Source organism: Salminus brasiliensis, chromosome 17 (assembly GCF_030463535.1).
Source record: "Salminus brasiliensis chromosome 17, fSalBra1.hap2, whole genome shotgun sequence".
Lineage (NCBI taxonomy): Eukaryota > Metazoa > Chordata > Actinopteri > Characiformes > Bryconidae > Salminus > Salminus brasiliensis.
In genome coordinates this window covers 13,071,845-13,097,395 of record NC_132894.1, presented here as the reverse complement: position 1 = coordinate 13,097,395, position 25,551 = coordinate 13,071,845, and the positions used below count along the sequence as shown (strand labels likewise).

The following is a 25,551-nucleotide window of genomic DNA, read 5'->3' as shown; positions in this document are numbered from 1 at the left end:
GAAGTTGAAGCTTGAACCTTGAACCTTTCAACAGGACAATAAACCCAAGCAAAGTGCACCAAAGCTTGGTTTCAGAAGAAGTCCTGGAAGATTCTGGGGTGGCTATCACAGTCGACTGACTTGAAAACCTTTGCTCGCAAACCCAAGCATATTAGTGAAGGAGGCCATTGAAGGAGGCCAAGGTCCATGCTGCCAGACGCTGGTGTCTGGCTATGGATCACGTTTGCAAAAGATCTGCACTAGTAAATACTATAGACACTTCTCATGATGAATGATTCAGAGACTGCAGTCATCATTAAAATTGAATTTGAAGAAAGCACTTGTTAAATCACTTGTGATGAGCAATTTAAAGTGCTTGTTTGTACAGTTTGCTTATTTCCCTAGTTTGCAATGACAGCTGAATCATGCGGATTGCTTTTCTGAGAGAATCTGGAGCTTATCGACGGGCTGGCAATAATTCACAGTTCACAGTTTAAGATCAGCCAAGACATTTTTACTTTAGCACTGGAGCTACAGGCTAATATTAGCATAATAACAAACACCACTAGCAGTCAGTAGTCATGGTTTAGTGCACAGTATGACTCGATTAACAGCTGATTTAATGGCTGCCTAAAGTTGTGTTTATTGAATATAGCTTATTGAAGCTTATGTTTATTGAATATAGCTTATTGAAGCTTATATTTCACTGCTTATTAAAGACCTGGATGTGGTTTGAGGGGGTTAGGAGATGTTTTTTTTGCACGCATTTACTTATGAAAGCTGAGGAAAACAAAGAAGCGTGACACAGATTCATGAATCGTGAATCTGACACCATGAACAGTTGTGTTTATTGAATATAGATTATTAAAGCTTATGTTTATTGAATATAGCTTATTGAAGCTTATATTTCACTGCTTATTGAAGACCTGGATGTGGTTTGAGGGGGTTAGGAGATGTTTTTTTGCACGCATTTACTTATGAAAGCTGAGGAAAACAAAGAAGCGTGACACAGATTCATGAATCGTGAATCTGACACCATGAACAGTTGTGTTTATTGAATATAGCTTATTGAAGCTTATGTTTATTGAATATAGCTTATTGAAGCTTATATTTCACTGCTTATTGAAGACCTGGATGTGGTTTGAGGGGGTTAGGAGATGTTTTTTGCACGCATTTACTTATGAAAGCTGAGGAAAACAAAGAAGCGTGACACAGATTCATGAATCGTGAATCTGACACCATGAACAGTTGTGTTTATTGAATATAGCTTATTGAAGCTTATGTTTATTGAATATAGCTTATTGAAGCTTATATTTCACTGCTTATTGAAGACCTGGATGTGGTTTGAGGGGGTTAGGAGATGTTTTTTGCACGCATTTACTTATGAAAGCTGAGGAAAACAAAGAAGCGTGACACAGATTCATGAATCGTGAATCTGACACCGTGAACAAGACCGCTGACACAACAGTCATTACTCCAATAATGGACCAGGTCATGGAGTTCCAGGCTACAGGGTGCGCTCTGGACCTGGGTGAGAAAGAAAGGGAGAAAACAGAGTAAGTCGTCATGACACACTCGCTCATGTCTAGGCAGACTGTGACTCATGAACCGAAAGGCTGATAACCTATCACGTAATTACAGGTGTGCCTACTTGTGGCAACAAGTCCTAAGACGGTCGACTGAAGGCGAGTAAACCGAGCTGTAGTAAAAGCGAGTAAAAGACCAGTATTAAAAGTAGCTAGCCTGCTAGAGGACATTTTCCCACACATGAACGAACGTCTTTATTTGGAAGACGCTTTAACTTCATCTTTTCTGTTTGTTCAGTCAGTTTTAGCTCGCTGTTAGCTGTGCTGTGCTGTTTGTTGTGGGGTGTGGAGGTTTTTTGGGTGTGGCGCCAGCCTCTGGTATCGGAGGCGGAGCTGCTGTTCTCCCTTTCTTGCTCTCCGCTTTACACACGCTTTTCGTCCCAGTCGGAATCCAGGCAAAGTGCTGGACACACAGACCGGCCTGTTTCGAAAAGAAGTCCGACTTGGGAGCTCAGCTTGTCTCTGTTTTTTTGAGAAACGACCGCTTGAAAGGTAGGTTAAACCCTGTGTGAGGGGCTGGCTGGTAGTACTTTAGTGTTTGGGTAGCCTTAGTTCCCTCTGCCTGTGTGCGGGTTAGTGAGTTATCCTAGCTCGCGATTAGCAGAGTTGTATTTGCTGTTAGCATCAGGTTTATTAGAGCTTAATTATTCGTAAGATTCCCCAGTAAAACACCGTAACACTTTATTTGTATTGTTTTTCTGTTTTAGTTTGTTTTAAAGTAGGCGATCTGTGTCGGTTTAGCTAGCCACCTACCTGCGGGAGAAATTCGCTCCCACTTCCGCAAGTGTCGGGTTTCTGTTGCTTCCAACTTTTCCTGCGTCGTTTGGTGGGATCCAGTCCACCGTATCTAGCCAGTGCTATAGCCACCATCATTAATGCTCGTAGTCTTACTAGCTAGCTCACATTCACGACTCTCCTTTGCTTGCTTCACCCCACTTCAAGACAAGCAAGGAAGCCGCTGCTGTTTTCCCGTTTCTGGTGGAGCTGTTCACACAATACCGAGTAAAATGTCAGGGTTCACTGTGGACAAATATCGGAAGGAAGGCTGAGTGGTTATTATTATAATTTTTTATATATATATAGCTATATATATATTTTAAAAACAAAGACCTGTAAGTGTGGCTGTAAGGTGAGTCAAAACGCTTCGGACTTTTCAGATGGGCAACTTCTGATTCAGGACAACGTTCAGACGAGCGCGTTTGTGAGACTTATAGCTATTTAATGTTAATGGCTCCGATGAAAGTGAACACACTGGTTTAGGAGCTCACCGCCCTGATGCCACACCTTAGAAACACCTTTTATGGTGTACACACTGTTCGTGTTGGTGTTACGAGGTAGTGCTATCTAGCTAGATTGCGGGGAAAGGTTGGTGTCCTGTGTTGAGGCTGTTTGGATGTGACACAACTAGAAAAGCAGGAGCTGAGCTTTAGCTAGCTCGTTCCTTCCGTCGCTTCTTCGCGGAATTTCTGCTCTTTGTGAAAATGGCTTCACATGGAAATGCAGTTATTGATTAAGGGACTTTTAACACTAGCTAGCTATATTAGTATTTTTTTTGTTGTTGTTGTTGTTGATCACATGACGAATAGGCTTTTTTCTTTGATAAATAAAAAGCTTTACGTACAAAAGTGCGTTACATATGAACAGCCAGAAGCCCTCCTCCTGGATACTGAGGTCAGGGTTATGGTAGTTGGAAGCCAGGGGAATATCACACTAAGATAGGAACAGGGTAGGACTGGGCGATATATCGTTCTGTGACTGTTATATTGTGATAAATTACATGTCAATATTTAATAAATTATTTTTTTATTAATGTTACACAAATATTTGTCGGATTCTCTGGAAAATATTGCTTTGTATGGTGTATGTAACTGGCGTCATTCAGCTTCCCTTAAGCTCAATAAAAAACAAAAAGAAGTACAGGGCTAATGTTATTGTAAACACAGTGCTATTTATGTTCATTTAAACTATTAAAAACCCATCGAACTGACTTTTTCCTCAATCCACATGTTTCGGTGTATTTGGAGAGCCTAGTTAGTCTCTATCTCTAGTTTTTGATTATTTCTTTAAACTGTTTGTTGGTCTTTTCTTGCTTATTAAATCGTATATAGGTTCTGTGAACATGTCAAATGTCGCAACATATCCTTTTTGCTATAAATACGCAGGAATACAGACTTTTTGCTTGAGCGAAGTAAATGGACCTGGGTGGGGCTTTGTCATGTTTGATTCACGCAGTGATTAACTCTGTGAACTCTGGCTGTGACGAAAGCCTCTATTAACATTCAACAGCAAACTCGATTTACCTCAAATGAGGTAACGCTGATCTTGCTTCACAGTCGCTGTACTTTTCATCTTTTTACAACACAAGTGCTTAAAGCAAGACGTTCATACTATCTCTCAAAGGAAGCAATATTCCTTAACATCCACCCTTCCTGTTTGTGACCGAGTGGATGTAATTTGCTGTGAGCATCTGCACGGTCTTAGTCAGGAGCAATCTTTTAAACTAATTTCGCCAAACTTTAATGACATGGATTTGGTCAGCGTTAGAGAGGCTAAGCCCGTCTGAACTGAAGCCTGTCTTCCCCATTGGGCTCCAGCTGTGAATAGCATCACTTCTGTCTCGTTTTTGCTTTGTGTGAAGTTAATAAATGAGGAATGAAGAAGAATAATGACCAGAAGAATTCACTTTGTGGTAACGCAGAAGACCTAGAGAGGACCAGGGATTTTTATGGTGGTTTTATGTATACATCACTGTTGCAGTAATGGCCTTTATTACAAGCACTGCAGTACCCTTTATGTTGGTTCATTATTAATGAGATATAGAAGCACTGATATAAAATGTCTTGGCCGATACAATAACCGACTTTAGCTGTGGCCGATAACTTTAAACCAAAACTTCGCAGGAAAATTGTTGTAGTGCTGCACCCAATTTATTTGGAAATCAAACGAATCAGAATATGCACAGGCATCAATCACTGTTGTTGCTTGTCTTGACATGGCAGCAACCAAGACAATGGATTGGTTGTGTCCCAGCAATGACCGCTTTTTTTTCTTTTTTTTTTGTTCTTTTTTTAACAAGAAACATCAGAACAACAGCTCGTCTTCATCATGTGTGGTGCTTGTCACTATGTTGGCAGACATTGACTGGGGGGGCTTCCCCCAACAGGGAGTTGAACCCGGATTTATTGTATGGAGAGCTGTGGCGTTACCTACTACACTATAGATCACACAGTTACCAGAGCAAAGCTGTGATGTGACTGCTTAAAGGAGAAACTGAGTTCACATCTGTGTGCATAGATACAAAGAGTTATTAGTCTCATACAAGGTGTGTGGGTGGGATGGCTTTGACTTTTGTGGTACGATGTTTAGTAGTGCGGTCAGGACAAGCTGGCTTGTTGGCTGCAGATTTTAGGCTGAGATTTACAGCATCTGGACACACACAAGGCCTCTAATCCCCCAGCCAGCGTAAATCCCTGATACTGCCCTACATTAGGAAAGCAAGGGGCACTGTGTGATCCCCTAGTTTATAAATACACTTTCAAAAAGGGGAAAGGGGATTACTGATTGGCATCATTCGTTTAGCTTCTGTCACTTTTTCAGTCTTTCTGGCTCTGTCACTATTAGTAAGTCATTACTTTTCTTTAGACCTGTTAGAACTTTAACTGAGATATATATGTAATAATTGACTTTCCATTTCTCACTGTAACTACAACCTAACTTAGTTTATCGGTTACCACACTCCTGTCCATGTACATGGATATCTGTGGATATATGATGTGAAATACTGACTGTACTCTTATGGATTTGCCTAATTGTATAAAGTGTATAATGCATATTTAGCCTGAGGGGATGGCCTGCTATTGTAGATTTTTTTTTTTTTTTTTGGGGGGGTGGGGGGGTGGTTATGCTTCCCACAGCTTAAGAATGTTCATCCAAAGATAAGGTTCATCCCAAGATAAGCACCTAAACCTGATTAATTTTCACCCGCATGTTAGATAGCCAACATTTAATGATGCAAAATTTACAGTGATCCTGCATGGTTAGTTGAGGTTGTTTTGTCACATTTAAGGGTTTATTCAGGACTTTTTCTTACTTTTCTTACTACTTAATATATGTAGGCAGATCAACAGTTATTGTTGCTTTGCTTTTAAGGATATAGAATCTTGAGATGCACAGATATGAGAGTTCTGGGCTGTTTTTTTTTCCTCAATATTGGGCTTTTAATGATTTCTTTGAACTGTTCTTAGGGCCGAGTAAGTTACAATAAACTGTATGTAACAAACTTCCACATGCATGATGCTGCCACCTCTGTTCTGAACAGTTGGTGCAGTGCTCTTTGGGTTGAATGCTTCATTGTAGACAGGCAAGCAGCTCAATCTATGTTTCTTCTGACCATAAAAATGTTTCTCAGAGGGCTTTTCTTTGTCCATGTGGTCAGCAGTGAATGTTAGTCGAGCTTGAAGGTGTCTTTTATTTATTTATTTATTTATTTTTATTTTTTTTATTATTATTTTTTTATTTAAAAAGAGAATGAGCCTCTCTCTTGACTGCAGACAGTGTCCTTGTCATTGGTGTTCCAGCAGTTTCCAATTCATGGCAGGCCTTTGCCTTGGTGGCTCTTGAGTTGTACCCTGCCATCCGAACCAGTTTCCTCTAAGCTATTTTCAGACCTTGGCAAAAGTGGCTACACCTCCCAATAACTTACAAGTACTTGAATACTAAATTGTTTGGATTGGTGATCTTGGAATCTGCATTGCTGTAGAAGTTGTTCCTGACTTCTGTAAATCTACAGTCATCCCTCTCAGATCTGCCCTGAGCTCTTTGGATGGTCTTATTATTCTTTGTGTGGTCATTTCAATGTTATCTGTCAAACAAACCTTTTTTCTTTGAGCACAGAAAAATTACCAGCTGTAGTCAATCATGATCACTAACAGGAAGTTCAGAGGCTTTGGCCATGGCCAAAAGTTTAAAGGCAACTTTCAGAACAGCTAAATTATTGATCTAAGTGAGTATGGTTTTATTGAGTATAGTGATATTCTTTAATTTTGACCCAACAATTATAATTTGAGCACCATTATTTATTTATTTTTTAAAATGTAAATTGTGCACTTATTTTGCCTTAATTGGAAATTGGGACCACTTCTACCTGGCTTACGCAGAAGTGTTGTACATACAGTATGTATGCATGTATATAATATTATTGTGCATCCCTAACCGAGTTGTTGTGCTTAGTTTAATTATTTTTAGTCCAAGGAGAAGCAATTTAATGTTGGTTTCCATTTTTGCCTTCAGGATGAATAATTTAGAGTGCACGTTTTGAACATTAAAACAGCTCAGAGTCAGCCTCTAAGCATTTACTCTTTTACCATCTTATCAACTGCACTGCAGTTCTTCACCCTCAGTTGTGAAGCAATGACGTGGGAGTAGTTAGGCATGTGTCATCCAACTCAGCCATTTACCACTCCTTAATCCAAACATGCTCACAGGAACAAGGCAGGGGTGGGGAGATAGGCCGTGCTATTCAGTGAATCTTCACACATTGGAGACAGTTTCAGAGTGCTGATTAAAGCATTCCAAATAAAGTTGCCTGTTTTAGTTCTTCCAGTCAGTCCGTAACACAATTAAATTCTTGTAAGAGGATGCACTTGCTTCTCTTTTGTCTATTGTATTGTTATAATTAACAGGAAATGCCTTGCAATGAGAGGAACAGTTCTAGCTGAGCAGGCTGGCAAAATTTTCTACCAGTTTCATCATTGTTGAGTCCCAGCACAGTGGTCAGAATTTCTCCCACTGTAAGGCTCCAGCGACAGCCTGGTACAGTCATGGTCAGCACACACTTCATTCAATATGTATGAAGCCTGTAGGGCTGTCCCCTCCAAGTCTTTAAGGTGTCTAGTACTCTTGGTCAGCCCAGATTCTGGCAGCAGAGTTATTGCATGCGCTTGTTTATTATTTATTTACTTATTCTTTTATTAAGTGATCGCCAGAGTTACTTCTGCAAATAGAGGTGATGGCCATAGCTACTTGTTTTCTGTGTACATGTTGGACATTTAAACAGAACATTCATTTAAGGTGTATGCAGATGTAGTTTCCCCAGTACTCAGGAAATCAATCCTCTTGCTCCGTCAAGAAAACTCTAGTGACAATTCTAGAAGCTTGGATGAGCCTCGTTCTAATTTATGCAGCACTGGTTGTTTATTAAGGTTCATTTTATATTCAGTTTCAAAATCTAAAATTAATTTTTAAACACTGTTTTTCCTAATTTCTCTTTGTCCTTTTGTTGCTGTGCCTTTAAGATGACCTCTGTTCTGATTGGCTGCTCTTTATTGTGTCATGTGAAACACTCCTTATAACCTCGTCATAAGTTTCCAATTCTCACCATCACATGATGCTACCAGTGCTACATGTCTTTCCAATATTGAAGCTATCGTAACGGGTAACTCACAACTTTACATGCTTGTACTAGGAACGGTTAGCTAATAGCTGCTTACACTTGTTAGCATCATTCTGAGTTATGTGGGAAGATGCATTGTCCTCTTATGTACCTAGAAAGAGCAAGCACAGTTGTTTTCTCTGGGACTCCTGGTCCCCACGGTTGGCAGTGGCATCACTGATTATTGAATCAGCAGTCTCTCAGTGATGAGGCCAGCACTTAGACAGCTGGGCCTCCCGGGAGCCTGCCATGCAATTTCTATACTATACTATATCTATGAAATTGAGGGAAATTCAGGTTAACAAAATGGGCCCTTCAAGCACCACACAGCACTGCCACCATTCTTAAATTGGCACACGGCATTCATTAATGAGAAAACCACTTCATCCTCTAACCGCAGGCAACAAATGACACAGCAGGAACTCCAGGGCTCTTCTAAAGGGTGAATTGCTAAGCATTGCTTTTACTAGCTTCACCGTAACTTAGATTATTATCTGGAGTTTTATTCACTGAAACATTTACCAAGTTTTTACAGCGTGTTATTTTTTTGCAGACCCAACTCACTCTGTGAGACTGCTCTGCTGTTCAGTGTCTCATCAGATTTCCACTCTGCCTGCACAGTTTCCCATAGGGCCCCTGGAACCAATGAAATATTCACCAACTGTCACATTGATTCAGCTGCGAGGTACAAACTCATGCATACCTATCGTGACGTAGCCTCCCAGCTAACCTAAAAATGGCTGGGCTGGGACAGTGGGCTAAAGATAAAGAAGGAAGAAATGAAGGACTGAAAAGCTTTTATGCTGCCGTTTGCAATGACATTTTAGCAGCTGAACTGCTCACCGAGGCACATTAAATGTAGCAAGTAACGCACATTTAAAAGCATGTTATTAGAACGTCAGTAAAGTCATTCCATCTGCCCCTCGTTTTCTCTGAAATTGCCCTTAACCAAACAACTTTGGGAAAACGGTTCCTGTCCAGTCCGCATAGGTCTATGTAGAGATCCACTTGGTCAAACATCTTAATTGTCCGTGCGCAGAAGGCTGTTCAGGATGGTGAATATGATCTGCATAGTTGTCCAGGGCACATGCCTGGTCTTTGTGGTAAATCTGAACTTGCATATCGCCCTTCTCACTCTGCTGAGAAGTGAATCTATCACCCAGAACAGGCCTTGATTCACTCCTCACCCTGTAAGGGAGGGCAATTCTCTCTCTCTCTCTCTCGCTCGCACGCACTCTTTTTCTCTCTTTGTCTCTCTCCTCAAGAATGCAGGGAAACCTTCTAATGCTCTCCTCTGCCTTGCATAAAAACAAATATACCGTGCTTTGCCTGCAGTCACCATAGCCATCCTGATGTTGCTAATGTTGGTTAACCCACAATAAATACTTAAGTATTGTATCACTTTGTTATAGATGAGGCCCATTAGGCTGAAAAAAAAAAAGACTAAGCTCCTTGACTGCTACTGTTTTCCATTCATCAAATGCCATTAAAAGATGATGTGTAATACTAAGCTACATGCCTGTGCAGATCCAGTTCTTAAACCAATAGGCGGTTCTACAGCACTTTCTACTGCGGCCTTTCCATGCAAATGAACCTCTTTTAAAAGGAAAGAATTCCGGAGCTTGTTGAAGCTTGCTGAACGCAAGTGTCAGTGGAGCTGTAACTAGAGCTACAGGATCACTGTCACTCCTGAGGAGCACTCCTGAGTATCATCGCCTGACTCCTGACTGTCATGTAAATATCTGTGATTTATCATAGTTTGTCATCCCCTCTGGGAATAATCACACAGGAGGCTTTGTGAACAATAGTGCTGTGTTAAGTGATTTGTATTTGCTTTATTTCAGCTTGGGGACTGGAGGAAAAACCAAGCTGGCATACTTCATTCATGGTGTAACCTTTTTTTTTAATTTATTTTTTTTTATTTTTTTTTCTCGTCTCCCTCTAAGGACGTTTGTCATGTTATTTGTGTCGTCTTGCCATCATTACTGAGAACATGCCTCATTGTTTCCTCATCGGGTGGGCTAATGAACGGGGAGACTCCTTTTGAGATGCTGCTGAAGAAGCCATTTACTGCCTTATCATCGGTGACTAATGGTGTAGACCAGTTCTGTGCAAGATATCTTGCATTCCCTTGAGGAGCTTCTGTGGCAGTCACTGCAGGCCCTTTAAGGTTCTAATTACTCCACACGCTTGAAAAGTGCTTTTCTTTTTCAGCGTTGGCGTCTTCCACTCTTTTCAGGAAGTGTCCACGGTACAAGCCTATAATGTGATCTGCAGCATAATGTAGTGCTGCAGTAATACTAGCGTAATGAGCTGTGTAATGACCGGCTGATGGTCATTGTGAAGTATTGTGAGGACATGGATGGTGTGTTAAGCAGTAATTTGCTAAAAGAAAACAAATGTACACAGTTTTCCCTTTAACATAGATGCATTTGATCAGCTGAAACCTGCTTAATGTCCATGGCTTACTTCATTAATTTTACGTATCGTACAGTTCCAGAAACCACATTAGCAAGTCGAATGTTGGAAAGTACTTAACATAGTTTCAGGGAAGTGTGTGAGGCTGTTGGGCAGTTTGCATGATCCTAATGTACTGGTTAAAATCTGGTCTTAATCTACTGGTCATAATTTGTTCACTGCATTAGGCATGTAGCTTCAGTACAACAGTAAATAAGCCAACTCAGCAGTTCGTCAGGTAAGGCAAGGGTTCTATGTAGAACCGTGACAAACCCAAAGAACCCTTTGAAGGCCTGGTTAACTAGTTCTTTCGTGTAAGGAAGAACTTTCTGGTATGTGTGCTTTTTATTTATTTATTTATTTATTTAAGTCATTTAAGTTTTTTTTAAAGGCCCCTTAAATGATTCTGTATAGCAAACAAAAAGGGTTCCACTATTGCTACAAGTCAAAGGACCCATTACAAATTTGTATAGTTTCTGTTAACACTCTATTACTTTAAGTTCACCCCACGAGGCCGGCTCGGTGCTAGCCACCTGCTAGCCGATATCCCGTTCATGCTCCAGCGGAAGCTAGCTTGTGCCTGGGGACCACTTAGTGACCACAGGCTCTTAACAGAACAGGCTCAGCTGGTAGCTACGTCTGCTTCCAGAGCCATTAACTCTGTGTGTGTGTGCGTGTGTGTGTTAGGGGTGTGTGTGGGGGGGGGTCTGAGCAGCAGTATTGAAAAGATCAGACACAGAGGCGGTATTCTTTGGATACTCTATCTATGTGTCTATCTACATCTCAAACGAAGGCGGCTGATTGGATGGAAAATTGCCCATAATTTTTGCAGCAGTTTTGCTAATGGCATCCAGCTGTCTGGAAGCGCGGGGATCAACAATGCTCTTCAAATTGGCATGTTCTGTGAGCGAGTGGTTTTGGACTGGGAGGGAATTACACCCCTGCTCGCCAGATACTCCATGTAGACGAACCCAAGAAAAAGTAGAGGAAAAAAAAAGGTTTTATTGGGTGTTAATTGTGCTGTGCGGTCACTGGCTTCTGTGTAGTATTGAATTAATTGTGGCTTAGACAGCATATTGCGCTAACTGGACGGGGGGGAAACCTGCACACACCCAAGTCCCACCTAAATGTGACCGTCCTCGTCAGCCCCGAGGGGAAGAGGCAGAGGCGGAGTGAAGGTCCGAGACGATGCGTGTCTGTTTATTGCAGTTGCAGATTGACATGACTGTTAATGATCAACCTTCTGACTTGTTTGCCTCGGTTCCCTTCATTCTTGGGTGTGGCTGTGAGCGAGATAGCCTGGAAGAGAGATTGGTCGAGAGATAGTGAGAAAAGTGATTCAGAGCCAGTAAGCGAGGGGGTGGCTGTGTGTGTGTGTGTGAGTGAGAGAATGCTCTGGGTGAGGAATGTCACACCAGGATTAGAGTGTATGGAGAATTGGGCTTGGCTGGGTTTGGCTGGGAGGTGCTATGCTACTCAGGCTAGGCCTTGTTCTCTCTTTTACTCTGCCGCTGTGTAATAGTCACCAGCACTCTGGGAACACCCGCCCTGCCCAGGGGGGGGATCAGGGCTGTGGCATCAGGGTGGATGAGGTCACTCTGGCTGATAACTTTGCACCCCTAGTTACTCAGTAAATAGTGGTTCTTCTTAAACTCCCTGAAATTTACAGAATGGTGGATAACACCACAGCCCACACCTAGGGTTCCTTAATGAACATTTGTATTGTTGTGCGTTACTTCAATATTATTATGGTTATGGCATATTGTTTATGATTTAGTATTTATTATGGTTTCCTTTAGCAAGAAAGTGCTGTTGTTGTTGTTGTTGTTGTTGTTGTTGTCATTGTCGTCAGCCCCAAAATTCTGTGTTTTCCCCATCAGAAGGCTAATTGTATAGGAAACCGAGAACCAGCAGGGACTGCTTGAAGGCGTGTCGTTCTCAGTAATGTGACTGTTCATCAGAAAACTGAAAGTGCATTGAGTGACTGTTACTCATTAACCCGTCATTCACTCTCCTGAACAGCCTGGGCTGAAGTCCAGAGTCTGCAGCAGAGTGTTATCTGTTTATCAGCCCGCATCAGCACTCTACTGTATATCTGTCCATATTTAGGCAGCCTTGGAACAATTGTAGCCGTTTCCCCACAGCTGTGTGTCGACTGAATGTATTGTCCTGGGTTGCGTAGCTGAAATGGGTCATTATTTTTGCTGTGAGGACAAAACCTAGTAGTTTTTTATCATTTTAGAGATTCTGATTTATTTACCTAATTTTGAAAACACTAGCTGTCCCTTACATTGTGTGAAAATGTAAAAAGTTACCTGTAATACAGTAGCATGAAGTGAATAACTGTTGCACATTAAGAGGTGGGATCTGTGAGACAGCACATTAACTCAGTCAGTTCTTAACGGTGATTTGTTGGAAGCAGGAAAGCTGGACAAGCTTAAGAGTATGTGGCACTTTGACAAGGGCCAGATTGTAATGGCTAAACGACTGGATCGTAGCATCTCCAAAATATCGGGTGTCCCTGGTATGCAGTGGTCAGTACCTACCAACAGTGTGGCAAGGAAGGGCAAATGGTGAGTCTGTGGTAGGGGCATGGATGCTTAAGGCTTATGGATGCACACTGGGGAGCAAAGGCTAGCCTGAATCTGATCTGATCCCACAGAGAAGCTACTGTAATGTTACCTACTTTATATGTCCATGGTATGTTTGTTGACACCCCTTCTAATGAATGCATTCAGCTACACATGCACCAAACACCCAGTAGTGCGGTACTGCCAATAGAATAGGGCTCTCCAAAATCTTGTAGAAAGCCTTCTCTGCATAGTAGAGACAGTTACTCCAACAAAGCATAAACTGAGCATAAACTCAGCATAAGTAGGCTTGCACATTATTAGGCAAGTGGTTTTCTCAGATCAGTGTAAGATGTATTTTACACATTGTTATTATTTCGCAGAGACACAGTTTTAAATGGGCAGTGAGTAACTGCTGATCAGGATGGTTTTGCACTTGAGGATTAAACTTCTTCAAGACTTTCATGAACAAGCTGGGCCTGCAGTTTTAGACTAGTGTTGGTATTACGTGGACACAGGCTCCAAAACCTTGATGGGGGAAAAGGGTCGTCTGAGGTAGAATACCAACGGCAGAAAGAAATATATAGACAGGGAGGGAGTTTGTCAGCTTGTTTGTAGTTGTCTCCTTAACTGTCTGGCTTTGCTCATTAAAACAAAGCACAGACGGCATAAACGAGCAAGTACGTCTCGTGAGCTATTGCATGCTATGTTGACTGTGCTACATTATTAATCGTATAAAAAGCCAACAACAGAACACAGCAATTAGAACGAAGCTGTTTTCGATGACAGCTGTTCAGAGTACACCAAGTCTACATTAGTTTAAGGCGTGTCAGTGCTGCACAGCAGTTTGGGAAAGTGGCCACACCTGCACTTTCACAGGGAGGTTGAGGCAGTGTGATGTGTTGCCTGGGAGGAGGACACTAGTCATACCTGTTGCATGTTTGTACTTGTTCTTATCAGCTCTGGAGCTACGCTAAAGCAGGTGTTTTTGTAGGCGTAGTCATGCCGGGGATATTGGATAGGCAGTCAGTGTTTGTACATTCTGTAAGCCTCATCTACTAGATTATGAGTATATGCTAAATGCATGAATGTGACCTGTTTAAATAAAATTAATAATATAAAATAAATAAATAATACCATTTTAAAAATTAACAAAGTGGACCTTCAATTCCAGGAAATCAAAACTGTTGTATACTTTTTTTTTTTTTTTTTTTTTTGCCATTTAGTGTATCTTCAGGAAGCATTTTCAGGAGGAGGGTTTATAGAGCTCGATTTGTGCATCTTTACGAGTGTTTGTCACAAATATCTTCAGAACTCTCCACCTCCATCTCCACAACCCATCTATATCATTAAACTTTTTTTCCCCTCCCCCTCAGAGCACACACATCTCTACTAGTGTTCACAACTCTTATGTCTTGGCAGCTGCCAAGTGTCAAATTCCTGCTGGTCAGAGAATGGTTTACTGCTGTGAAGTAATGCTGTGTTTGGGAGCCCAGTTTAGCTGAGGCACCCTCATCTGCCTTCTAAGGGTGGCCATTATGGCAAAAGTGTAGTATTACAATTCCTGAAAACGTTTTCACGACACACGCTGTGTTTTATATTTTAAACGACGTGTAATATATTATTGGAACAGGTATATAGATACTCGGATACATAATCCAGCAGAGTAATACAATAATAAAGGTGGTACAGTATATTAAAGTAGTCCATGCACAGTAAAAAAAAAATTAACTATAGATGATACGATAGATGCGTATAGTTAATTCATGCATCATTGTAATGAGGGAGATATGTTATAACATGGAATACTGTGAATCACTAATCACGAGACCAGTTCAACATGACCAATGAAGAATAACACTTTAAGGATCTACCAGTAGATGGATTGGTCGAAGCCATGGGCAGCTACACCACTTGTTCTTGTTACCTGTGCCTGTCTGCCTAGAATGAGTTCTTTCAGCAAAAGTGCTGCTGAGATTCTGTAACTTTGACACCAGGAGGTGAAACAGAAAATTCCTGCATTTTTAGGATGCGCTGTTTGTTGTGGAAAGAACAGTTTGTGGGTGGATTTGATGAACCTGTACAATTAAAGCTATTTGCTGTCATGTTCAGAGCCAAAAGTTTGAATGCCATGGATTGGACCGTACTTCAGGGTTCATCAGTGTTCTGTCACAGTTCTGATGACAGTTTATCAGGCTAACAACATCAAATCATCATATTGCCAGCCAGTACCCTTGCCCACTGCTCACACTGCTGCTGGACTGTTGAGTTCATTTCAGTCCTGGGCCTATAAGATGCCCATGGACGTCATGGCTTTCACGCAAAAACTTTTGTATCTCCATTGGTGTATCACTCTATTGGTGACTTGGAGAAGAGAAAGAAACTCTACTGATCCATTTTAGTTATGAAAATGTATATAAAGAGTGACTACCAGATTTTGCAAGACAGTAATAGGTTAGGTACTGACTTATGATTATCCGGATCATTACACTGCATGGTATTTGAAGGTTCCTGTAAGCATGTTGTGTGAACTTCATTAGAATTGCAGACACCGTGGCTTTGTCACTGAACTGTAAAGGCGGTCTGATGAGTCAGTGGTATCAGGTGTGTGAGTAAGTGAGGAAGAGAGTATGAGATGGCGAAAGAGAAATCGGGTGGAATGCCTGGGGGGTGGTGTAGAAAATAAATAATGGAAAAACTCAGAGATGAGAAGATGATCAAATAAGCACAGTCAAGCAGTGCAAGAAATGAGATTTCACCTGATGAGCAAAGCCACTCCCTGTTGATTTCATGAGCCAGCTTATGAGTGTTCGTTTCTGTTCGTTTTGTGAGGGAGTGTGTGTGAATTCATCTTTGTGTGACTTTCTCTTGCATACAGACAATGAGATCTAGATTAATACATGTGTTAAGACTGGTCTAAATTGGTCTAGTTGAGGGGAGGCACCTCAGGGCAGCGTTGGGCGTGTATGGGTGTGTGAAGGATGAATCGAGTCGAGCCGGTCGGATGAGTTATTGTAGTCGCTGCGGCCTGTTTGGATCCCACGCCGAAGCTGTGGGTGGAGACTGGGGTCAGAGGTCAAAAAAATTTGCAGCTGGCATTCCTCTCACACAGCTGTGCCCCTCCCTCTCCTATCTTCGTATGCACATACATGCGCACACTCCTACCAGTGTGTCTTTGCTCAGGTTGAACAGAATATATTGTAATCACAGTGGACGTTAACAGGTTTTTATAGAAAATGCGATGTACCTTTAAAGTAACCAACTTTTTTTTAAAAATTTTTGCAGGTTTTAAAATTTGGGCAAGGCTTGAGCCAAGGAGGCTACGATGGCAATGCAGAGTAAGTCTTTTCTGATGTGAAACTACTTATTTAAAAAATAAATAAATAAATAAGTACTACAATGAATTACTCTCTATGCTTTTACAGACATATTATAGCTATAGACTTTGTACTGTTTAGTATCATGCTTTACCACCCAGAGAACTGTATGACCTTACTGGTGTCTGTGTCTTTCTATGTGTTGCAGTGGGTGAGCGCGAGGGTGTGGTGAAGGTTACAGAATGGCAGAAGACATATTATGCAGGCGATTCAGGCATCCAGTCAGGAGCCACCACAGTACGCTCAGATGACGATGGTACAGAATACGGCACCAAGAAATACACCTTCACCACCACAGTTACAGAGAACCCTGCAGGTAAGCTGTACACACGCTATAATCAGTGCCTTAGCACGTCTTAATGTTCATTTTTGAGACTGACTAACATTTACACATGCTTTGTCTTCCTTTTAGTACTTGCAATTTCTTGTGTATGTACTGTAGATATGTACTGTCTAAAAACCTTCTAAACCTTCATTGGAAGACAATGTAACAGTAATTCCATGTAATTTGGCAACATTTCTGTTGGTCCAACCATAATGGAATTCTGACGCAGAGTAAAGAACAATTGCCTGTCTCAAAGTACGTCAAAGGTGCATAGGTAATGGGTTGATCAGGCTAGCCATAGAGTAATTACTTTCATAATCCCATAAAAACTCCTACAGCTAGATCTTCCTCCATCATCATAAGCGTTGACTCTGAACACGCTCTTCCCACGTTTTCCTGCAGACCTGGAGTCCCAGTACACCATGACTCGTTCCCAGCGCGTGAGGGCAGCCATGTTTCCTGAGACGATGGAAGGAGGGACAACTATTTTGTCCACTCAGTTGGACTCGTCCCAGCAGACCAACGTGCAGAAGCTGGCCGAGCCTTCACAGCTGCTGAAGACTGCCATCATCCACCTTATCAACTACCAGGATGATGCTGAGCTGGCCACCCGAGCCGTGCCTGAGCTTACTAAGCTGCTGAACGATGATGACCAGGTATCTGAAAAAAAATCACATAGAGAATCAAATATCTTAGGTCTCAGAAATTTTCATCGTATTTAGAACACTGATCACTTCTTATCATCCGTTTGGCCAGGTTGTGGTGAACAAGGCAGCGCAGATTGTAAACCAGTTGACGAAGAAGGAGGCGTCCCGGCGGGCTCTGATGCAGTCGCCGCAGATGGTGGCTGCAGTGGTGAGAGCCATGCAGAACACAGGAGACATGGAGACGGCCCGAGCTACAGCCAGCATCCTGCACAACCTCTCACACCAGCGCGAGGGTCTGCTGTCCATCTTTAAGTCGGGTGGTATCCCTGCCCTGGTGCGCATGCTCAGGTAAAATAGGCTTTTTGGTGCTTGGGCTTCTGGCTTTACTCCTGAAGTACAAAGCTATTGAAGATAAGTCTTAGAAGCTCAAATCACACCATATCCATTGTGCCAAACTGTGTGTCAGAATAATCTCCAATCGTCATGTAGTAGTTTTTGCACTGTATGGCATACAGTTCTTTATAAGAATGAAAGAAAAAAAATGTAACAGCAATAGCTTCAAGCCCAATAAAGCCCATAGATTTGTCATAGGTTTGATTGCATTTGGGTTAACAAGAAAATATGTAAATTAGATTTTTCTCAGAAATGTCACTTTAACTAAGGGTACCACACTGTGAATCAATCTGGTAATGTCTCTATTGCAGCTCTCCTATGGAGTCAGTGCTGTTCTATGCTATCACCACTCTGCACAACCTGCTCCTGCACCAGGAGGGCGCCAAGATGGCTGTGCGTCTGGCCGATGGCCTGCAAAGGATGGTCCCACTGCTGAAGAAAAGCAATCCCAAGTTTCTCGCCATTACCACAGACTGCCTTCAGCTTCTCTCATACGGAAACCAGGAAAGCAAGGTGTGTGTGCGCAGAATTATGTGATTAATGTGTATAGATATTCTGTGCCTTATTGGCCAGAACCTGATTGATTAAAACTGTGTGAAAGTATCCAGTACAGTGAGGAGAAATATGTGAATTCAGTCCTTGAATGCCCTCCCTGGTTTCTTTGCAGTTGATAATCCTGGCTAACGGTGGTCCAGAGGGTCTGGTGCAGATCATGAGGAACTACAACTACGAGAAGCTGCTGTGGACGACCAGCCGCGTGCTCAAAGTGCTCTCAGTGTGTCCTAGCAACAAGCCTGCCATAGTGGAAGCTGGTGAGTGAGAGTGGAGGGCTTTAAGCCCACTCCCAGGGACCGACTGCTCTTTTAGCAGGACAATCAATCTCTGGGGAGTCGCAGCCTCCGTGAGAGCACTGGCTCTTTCTCTTTCAGCCATTCTTTATTGCTGTTTTGTTCATTCATCCCCCTCTCTTTTAACTCTTCACAAGCCTATCCAGTTTGTGCTCTTGCTGCAGTGCACTAACTGGGCTGTGTAACATGGTCAACGCATTTATTACTCCTTAACTGTAACCAAACTGAGGAAATCCAATATCTTGTTGTTCTATCATCTGTGACTAGATAATGTGGAAGTGTCTGAGGGTGGGTGTGTAATGAATTACGTTTGTTTGCCTCTTTCCCCCCCATTTCCTTCCTGTCACTTTTTCCACCCCTCCCCCTCCACTTCCAATCTCATTGTCTCTCGCTCTCTCAGGTGGAATGCAGGCTCTAGGAAAGCATGTGACAGGCTCTAGCCAGCGCCTGTCACAGAACTGCCTGTGGACTCTGAGGAACCTCTCTGATGCTGCTACCAAACAGGTCTGTGTGATCAGTGGTCACATTCTCTCATCTACTCTCATGAGCTCACATTCTAGAGAAGCTAGCAGCAGTATGGCTAGGTTTAGTAGGGTTGTAACAGTGCACTATGCTTACAGTTTGGCCTGACGCACAGTGCTGGATTCACAATATAGTGTTCTTATGATAGTCTAGTAGATCAGTTTCAACCATTTTTCTTTATTCAGAATGTGTTAAAACGATGCACATGACGGGCTCCCTGGCGCAGCTGTTTAAGTGGTGGCTGATGACCTTGCATCAGCAGCAGTTCGGCAACCTTCTAGTTGCAAGGTGTACTGTTAAGTCACTTGCACACCTTGGCTGTAATTGACATGACTTTTATTTATGTTTTTAAAATATACGTTGTCTTCTCTGTGTAGGATGGACTGGATGGGCTGCTGCAGGTCCTGATTGGCCTCCTGTCCACAGATGACGTGAACATGCTCGCCTGTGTTACGGGAATCCTGTCTAATCTCACATGCAACAACGCTCGCAACAAGACTCACGTAACCCAGAACAACGGCGTGGAGGCCCTGATCCATGCCCTGCTCCGGGCCGGAGAGAAGGAGGACGTAGCAGAGCCAGCTACCTGCGCCCTGCGTCACCTTACCAGCCGCCACCCAGAAGCTGAGTTGGCCCAGAACGCAGTCCGCACGCACTATGGCATCCCTGCTATCGTCAAACTGCTCAACAAGCCATACTACTGGCCTGTTGTCAAGGTGAGAACCAGTGTGTGAAATGGAGACCATTAAGAACAACTAGGAGTCATTTGCTGAAATTCATAAATTTTTGTGATTTGTCATTTAAAGAAAATGAATTGCATTTAAGATTTTCTGTTTAAATCAGTCTCGCTGATTGCCTTTTCTCTTCAGGCTGTGGTTGGCTTGATCCGTAACCTGGCACTGTGCCCAGCCAATCAGGCACCCCTTAGAGATGCGGATGCCATTCCCAAGCTGGTCAATCTGCTAATAAATGCCCACCAGGATGCCCAAAAGCATGGCTCCGCCAGCCAGCAAACATATCAGGTAAGCTGTGTTGCATTGCCCGCATGAACATTTTATCAAAAATAAAATAAAATAAAAAGGATTGCATCTAGTACATTGTAATGCAGTTAATAAACAAAACTTGTTATGCAGTCAGTACTGTAATGTAGCACTTCTGCAGTTTAAAATGGACTGAAATGGCTTCAGACCTTTTAGCCTGAAGGACAGAACAAAGCACCACTTGCATACATTGATCAGCCATAACATTAATACCGCTGACAGTTGAAGTGAATTATGCATTGTAGAATTGATTATCTACAGTGGTAGCTGTCAAGGGGTCTAAGAAAGGACAACCGGTGAAAGGGTCATTGATGTGATCCATGGAGGCACACCTCACAACTTACTAGACTTAAAGGATTTGCTGCTTGGTGCCAGATGCTACTGGATGACTTCAGGGGTGTTGTGTCCATGCTGCATCTATAGTGTATATAGTTGGCATACTAGCCAATATAGCTAAATCTATACCTTGGCTAGCATGTTAGCTTTATTTCCCTTTAAACACAAAAGCTGTGCATGCAGTGACTCAGTTCTGCTCATTTTAGACTCGCAACCAGACACCTGAGCCATTCATGAACATCTCCTGAAGTCACACAATGAATTATTCATGTAAACCACCAAAAAGAATGGATGCAGTTACCAGATCTCATTTCAAAACATCTCGTTTTCTGTCTCTTGTTTCCTCTTAGGATGGAGTGAGAATGGAGGAGATTGTGGAGGGCTGCACAGGGGCGCTTCACATCATGGCCAGAGATCCCATGAATAGAGGAGTCATCGCTGACATGAACACCATCCCACTGTTTGTGCAGGTAAATGTCACAGCAGATCTTTTCTTTGGCCATGCAGACATGGTTCTGGTTTTCTCACTGGGCGACAACAGCCCCCCTGCCCCTTTCCCAAGGGACAGACTTTCTAATCTATACTATACCTTGCTTGCCCCTCTCCCACTCTCTCTCTAGCTGCTCTACTCCCCAGTGGACAACATCAAGCGAGTGGCTGCCGGTGTGCTATGCGAGCTGGCTCTGGATAAACAGTCAGCCGTGGTCATCGATAATGAGGGAGCCTGCGCTCCGCTCATGGAGCTGCTGCACTCGAGCAACGAGGGCATTGGTGAGCGAAAGAAAAGCTTGAAGAACTCCAATTAATGGAGGATCACGTTGCATAGCAGTTCAGTGGATGTACACATTTTCAATTCATTTTAAGGGTCATGTTGCTGTACTATGCTTCTAGTGAAGCAGGTATGAACCTGTGACCAGTTTTTCTCGTGTGTTTTTAAAAACTGCATAGTGCTGCAAATGATATTCTTGGAAAATCCTCAACAGTCTACAAATGTCTTTCACTTTCTGTGATGGTTCTGTATCCCTCAGCTTGTCAACAAATGGTGCGTAAAGCGTGCCCTTTAGTGGCGACTGCAAGTGCAAATAATACTTCCTGACTGTAGGGGAAGCCCAAGAGCAAGAAATACCAGTTCTTGCGTAATGCTGCTTCAAGACATGGTATAAACTATAGCTTTGGACTGTAAATTCCTGGCAATACATACAGTTCATACAGTCATTTCGTTACCTTGCTATATTTACTGGTCCTAACGGTCTGATCTGAAATCAAGGACATTAAAGAGCTTGTCCTGAGTTTGTTGGAGTAACTGTCTCTACTGTCCAGGGAAGGCTTTTTACTAGATTTTGGAGCATTACTGTAGGGATCCTCCCTGAAATATCAGAGAACACAGTTCCACTGCTCTTCAGCTCCATGCAGGGGGCTTTATATTCCTTAAGCCCACACCTGACATGAGGCATGGTGCCAATAGATTTACGTTTACGTTCTCCTGACAGTACATCTCTACAGGACTAGACAAGCCATGTGTGCATTCGCACATTTGTTTCAGCAATTGGTGTAAATTAAAGTAGCTGAATGCATTCGTTAGAAGGGGTGTCCACAAACATTTGGACATTTGTCTTAAAATTCAGTACACTATATGACTTCTCTCTGGTGTATGATCTTCCTCAAGCCTAAAATCTCTCTTCAGTTAGGTCTTGGCCATGTCTAGTGCTGTTCGTTTGGTTAGTTATTGTAGCGCTGCATTTACACATAATAATGTATTACAGTTCTTTTACTGTAATTTTATGTCAGATCAAGGCACTTATTAAAATGTTCAGTTAAACAGTGGTTTTGTGGGACAAGTATTATATGTAGGAAAAAATGCAAGTGCATGCATGTAGTGGTGTGTTGATTAGTGTGAATATGGGCGTATGACTGGAACAGCAAGTATTGTACAGCTGAAATAACCGCATCACCTTTCTCTCTCAGCTACGTACGCGGCGGCTGTGCTTTTCCGCATCTCTGAGGACAAAAACGCAGACTACAAGAAGCGCGTGTCTGTGGAGCTCACACACTCACTCTTCAAACATGACCCTGCAGCGTGGGACATGGTAAGCGTGCCCCCTGGTGGTGAAATATTGCTATAGCTAGAGTAGCATCCTAGCAAACCGAAAGCTAAAGCATATCAAAGTGTATAATTAATCTATCTATCTATTTATTTATTTATTTACTGTCATTCCAGGCTCACAACAATGCGATGATGGATCCCGGATATGCACCAGAAGGTCTGTATTAATGTCAAATTTTAATTATATTTCATTACTCTGTTTGCATAGAAAAATGGTGTCTCGTTCTAGTATCATTTCACAGTCCAGATCTCCCTGGTTGTAATTGAAGCAGTAATGGGTTGTTCCTCATTTGTCTTTGTCACCTGACTCAAAATCTAAAAGTCCAGGGGTGCCAACGTCCACTGTGTGTGAAAGCAATCCTTGAATAAAACTTTTTTTTTTTTTTTTTGACAGATATTGATCCTCGCTATCCCATGGCTGGGTATATGTATGATCCCACACAGCAAGACCTTGACATGCCAGATGATTACCCACAAGGCTTTGACTCAATGCAGAGAGCCTACGATGCGTGCTAACAGGTTAATACACAAGTCTCTCTCTCACACACACTCATTGCCTGTGAAGGCAATGGTCAATGTTGTACTTGATTTGAGATTCTGTTAGGGCTCAATGTGGGGACATAGGGATGCGATTTCCCCACGTTTGTAGCCGTATAATCTCAGCATTTTTATAAGGTGATGCATTAAAGAGTTAGTACAGCTAAATGCATCATGGAGTCAAAACGTTGAACATAAAACTCCTAATGTTAATGCCATCTATTATACATTATGTACATTGCTGCTGTTGCTTCCTCTTCTTTAATAATTAATATTCATTTTATATATACAAGATTAAACCCAGTCTCCTCTTCTGGTCATTAACGTCACCTCCTTGTTTCTGCACTCACTGTCCATTATATCAGCTCCACTTATCATGTAGGAGCACTCTGTCATTCTAAAATTACAGACTGTAGTCCATCTATTTCTCTACATACTTTGTTAACCTCCTTTCACCCTGTTCTTCAATAGTCAGGACCACCACAGAGCAGGTATTATTTGTGTGGTGGGTCATTCCCAGCACTTCAGTGATACTGACTGACATGGTGGTGGTGTGGTAGTAGTGTGTGTTGCGCTGGTGGTACGGGTGGATCAGACACAGCAACACTGCTGGAGTGTTTAAACACTGTCTGTCCACTCGCTGTCCACTCGCTGTCCACTCTATTAGACACTCCTACCTAGTTGGTCCACCTTGTAGATGTAAAGTCAGAGACCGAAGCTCATCCGTTGTTCCACAGTTTGTGTTTGTCATCCTCTAGTCCTTCATCAGTGGTCACAGGACATTTCTGGTTGGTGGACTATTCTCAGTCCAGCAGTGACGTTGAGATGTTCTAGCTGCTGAGACAAATCCAGCAGCACAGCTGTGTCTGATCCACCCGTACCAGCGCAACACGCACTAACACACCACCACCAGCAGCAGTCGCTCATCTATTTTACTGAAACCTTAGTTAGATCCTCAAGACCAGTGGTTTTTAAGTCCAGTCCTCTGGACCCTGCACAGCTGCTCATGGAAGAAGTGCTTGTTTTTTTGTTTTTTTTTTTTACAATTTGAGATATTGTAGTTAAGAACCCAATACGAGACCAAGATGAAACTAGCAGACCTTTACTGTTTTAAACTTTTGCTCTGTGTCTCTGTGCGCTGATGATCCTAACATGATGTTTTCATTGTATTTTACAGAATGGTAACGCTTCATGGTCAACAACAAAAGAGGAGTAATGGAGTGAATGCTTCATAGTTGCCCTGTAGAGCCTTTCCTCAGCTGGATGGCTATGGCTCACACATTCCTCAGCTGTATTGGGTCTATATATACACACACACACACACACACACTGCTGTACTATATGCAATTATCACTGTGCTGTGAGGGTCAGAAACCAATATTACTTAACACTGCCTTCTCATGAAAACGATGGCATACGTCGTCTTTCCTTTGTTTTTTTTTTTGTGTAGAAAATGTTGTATTTTAGGGCTCTTATTGGGGGGTGTACAAACACATTGGTGGCAAGAGGACTGGTAAAAACTGCCAAAGAGATTTTATTGTGTTATTGTGTTGATAATCATGCTTTTTATTCTTTATGATAGTTTTGACTGTGGAAAATGCTGCCAGCACTGAGACTGAATAAACTGACCCTAGTTCAGGCTTTTAGCTTTGCTCAATGAGTTTCCCATCACCCTGATGATTTGTTGGTTTTAAAAGCATGAAAAAGGGATCAGGAGAGTATCATGATTCAGAACTTGTTTGGTCAAAACACAACAAGCTTTCGATGGTCTAGAATGTGCTGTAACGGACATGTTCAGAATGCTAATTTGCGATTACGTGAAGTTTTTACTAAAATTAGCTGATCTAATGTAATGCTAAAGTCAAATATACAAGCTAGCATTGACTATATTTGCCACTTTTTTTTTCTTCCACAGTAATGAACAAATTTGGAAATGTGTATCTGAATAATGATCACTGTTTATGCTGCAATATTTTATATATATAAAAAAAAATTAGTCATCAGTTATTCTCCATATTCTCATTCTCTGCACCCTGTGGCAGAAATGCAGGTTAGGGCAGCACATCAGCGTGCTGTGTATACACTGGCCTTCTGCTTATTTCTGACACCATGCTTTACTACATGCCAATCAGTTCAGATGTACAGACACTAATGATATCCGGCAGGTCCAGTAGTTAAAAATTGAGCTGATTTTTTTTTTTTTTTGCTTGCTCTTGACTACATAAATACAGGCGCTGGTAAGGGATAAACACTAACATGGTGCAGAGTTGTCACCAAAAGGTTTTACACAGCGATGATTAACTTGTAGTGGGAATGTTGAAAACATGACGAGGGATTGTCTTTATATAGTGTTTCTACTTTGTACTTTGTAGAAAAAGAGAAATAAAAATTGGTTACTAA

The 25,551-nt window shown here is 42.1% G+C and overlaps 1 protein-coding gene across 4 annotated transcripts; it reads left to right on the top strand.

Annotated features, from left to right (window-relative positions):
* Window positions 1-1,516: 1,516 nt before the first annotated feature.
* jupa (junction plakoglobin a) lies at window positions 1,517-25,551 on the top strand. 4 transcript variants are annotated; one of them, XM_072660213.1, is made up of 16 exons: window positions 1,517-1,535; window positions 16,308-16,360; window positions 16,548-16,715; window positions 17,127-17,380; window positions 17,481-17,719; window positions 18,076-18,277; window positions 18,432-18,576; window positions 19,013-19,116; window positions 19,512-19,850; window positions 20,004-20,156; window positions 20,861-20,980; window positions 21,131-21,281; window positions 22,476-22,597; window positions 22,729-22,771; window positions 23,009-23,133; window positions 24,329-25,551. In XM_072660213.1, the coding sequence occupies exons 2-15, from the start codon at window positions 16,348-16,350 to the stop codon at window positions 23,128-23,130; spliced, it is 2,175 nt and encodes a 724-aa protein (XP_072516314.1). In that variant the 5' UTR covers window positions 1,517-1,535; window positions 16,308-16,347; the 3' UTR covers window positions 23,131-23,133; window positions 24,329-25,551. The 4 variants fall into 4 exon arrangements, with proteins under 4 accessions (XP_072516314.1, XP_072516311.1, XP_072516312.1 ...); XM_072660210.1 differs by lacking the exon at window positions 1,517-1,535 and adding an exon at window positions 1,909-2,057; XM_072660211.1 differs by lacking the exon at window positions 1,517-1,535 and adding an exon at window positions 2,548-2,617.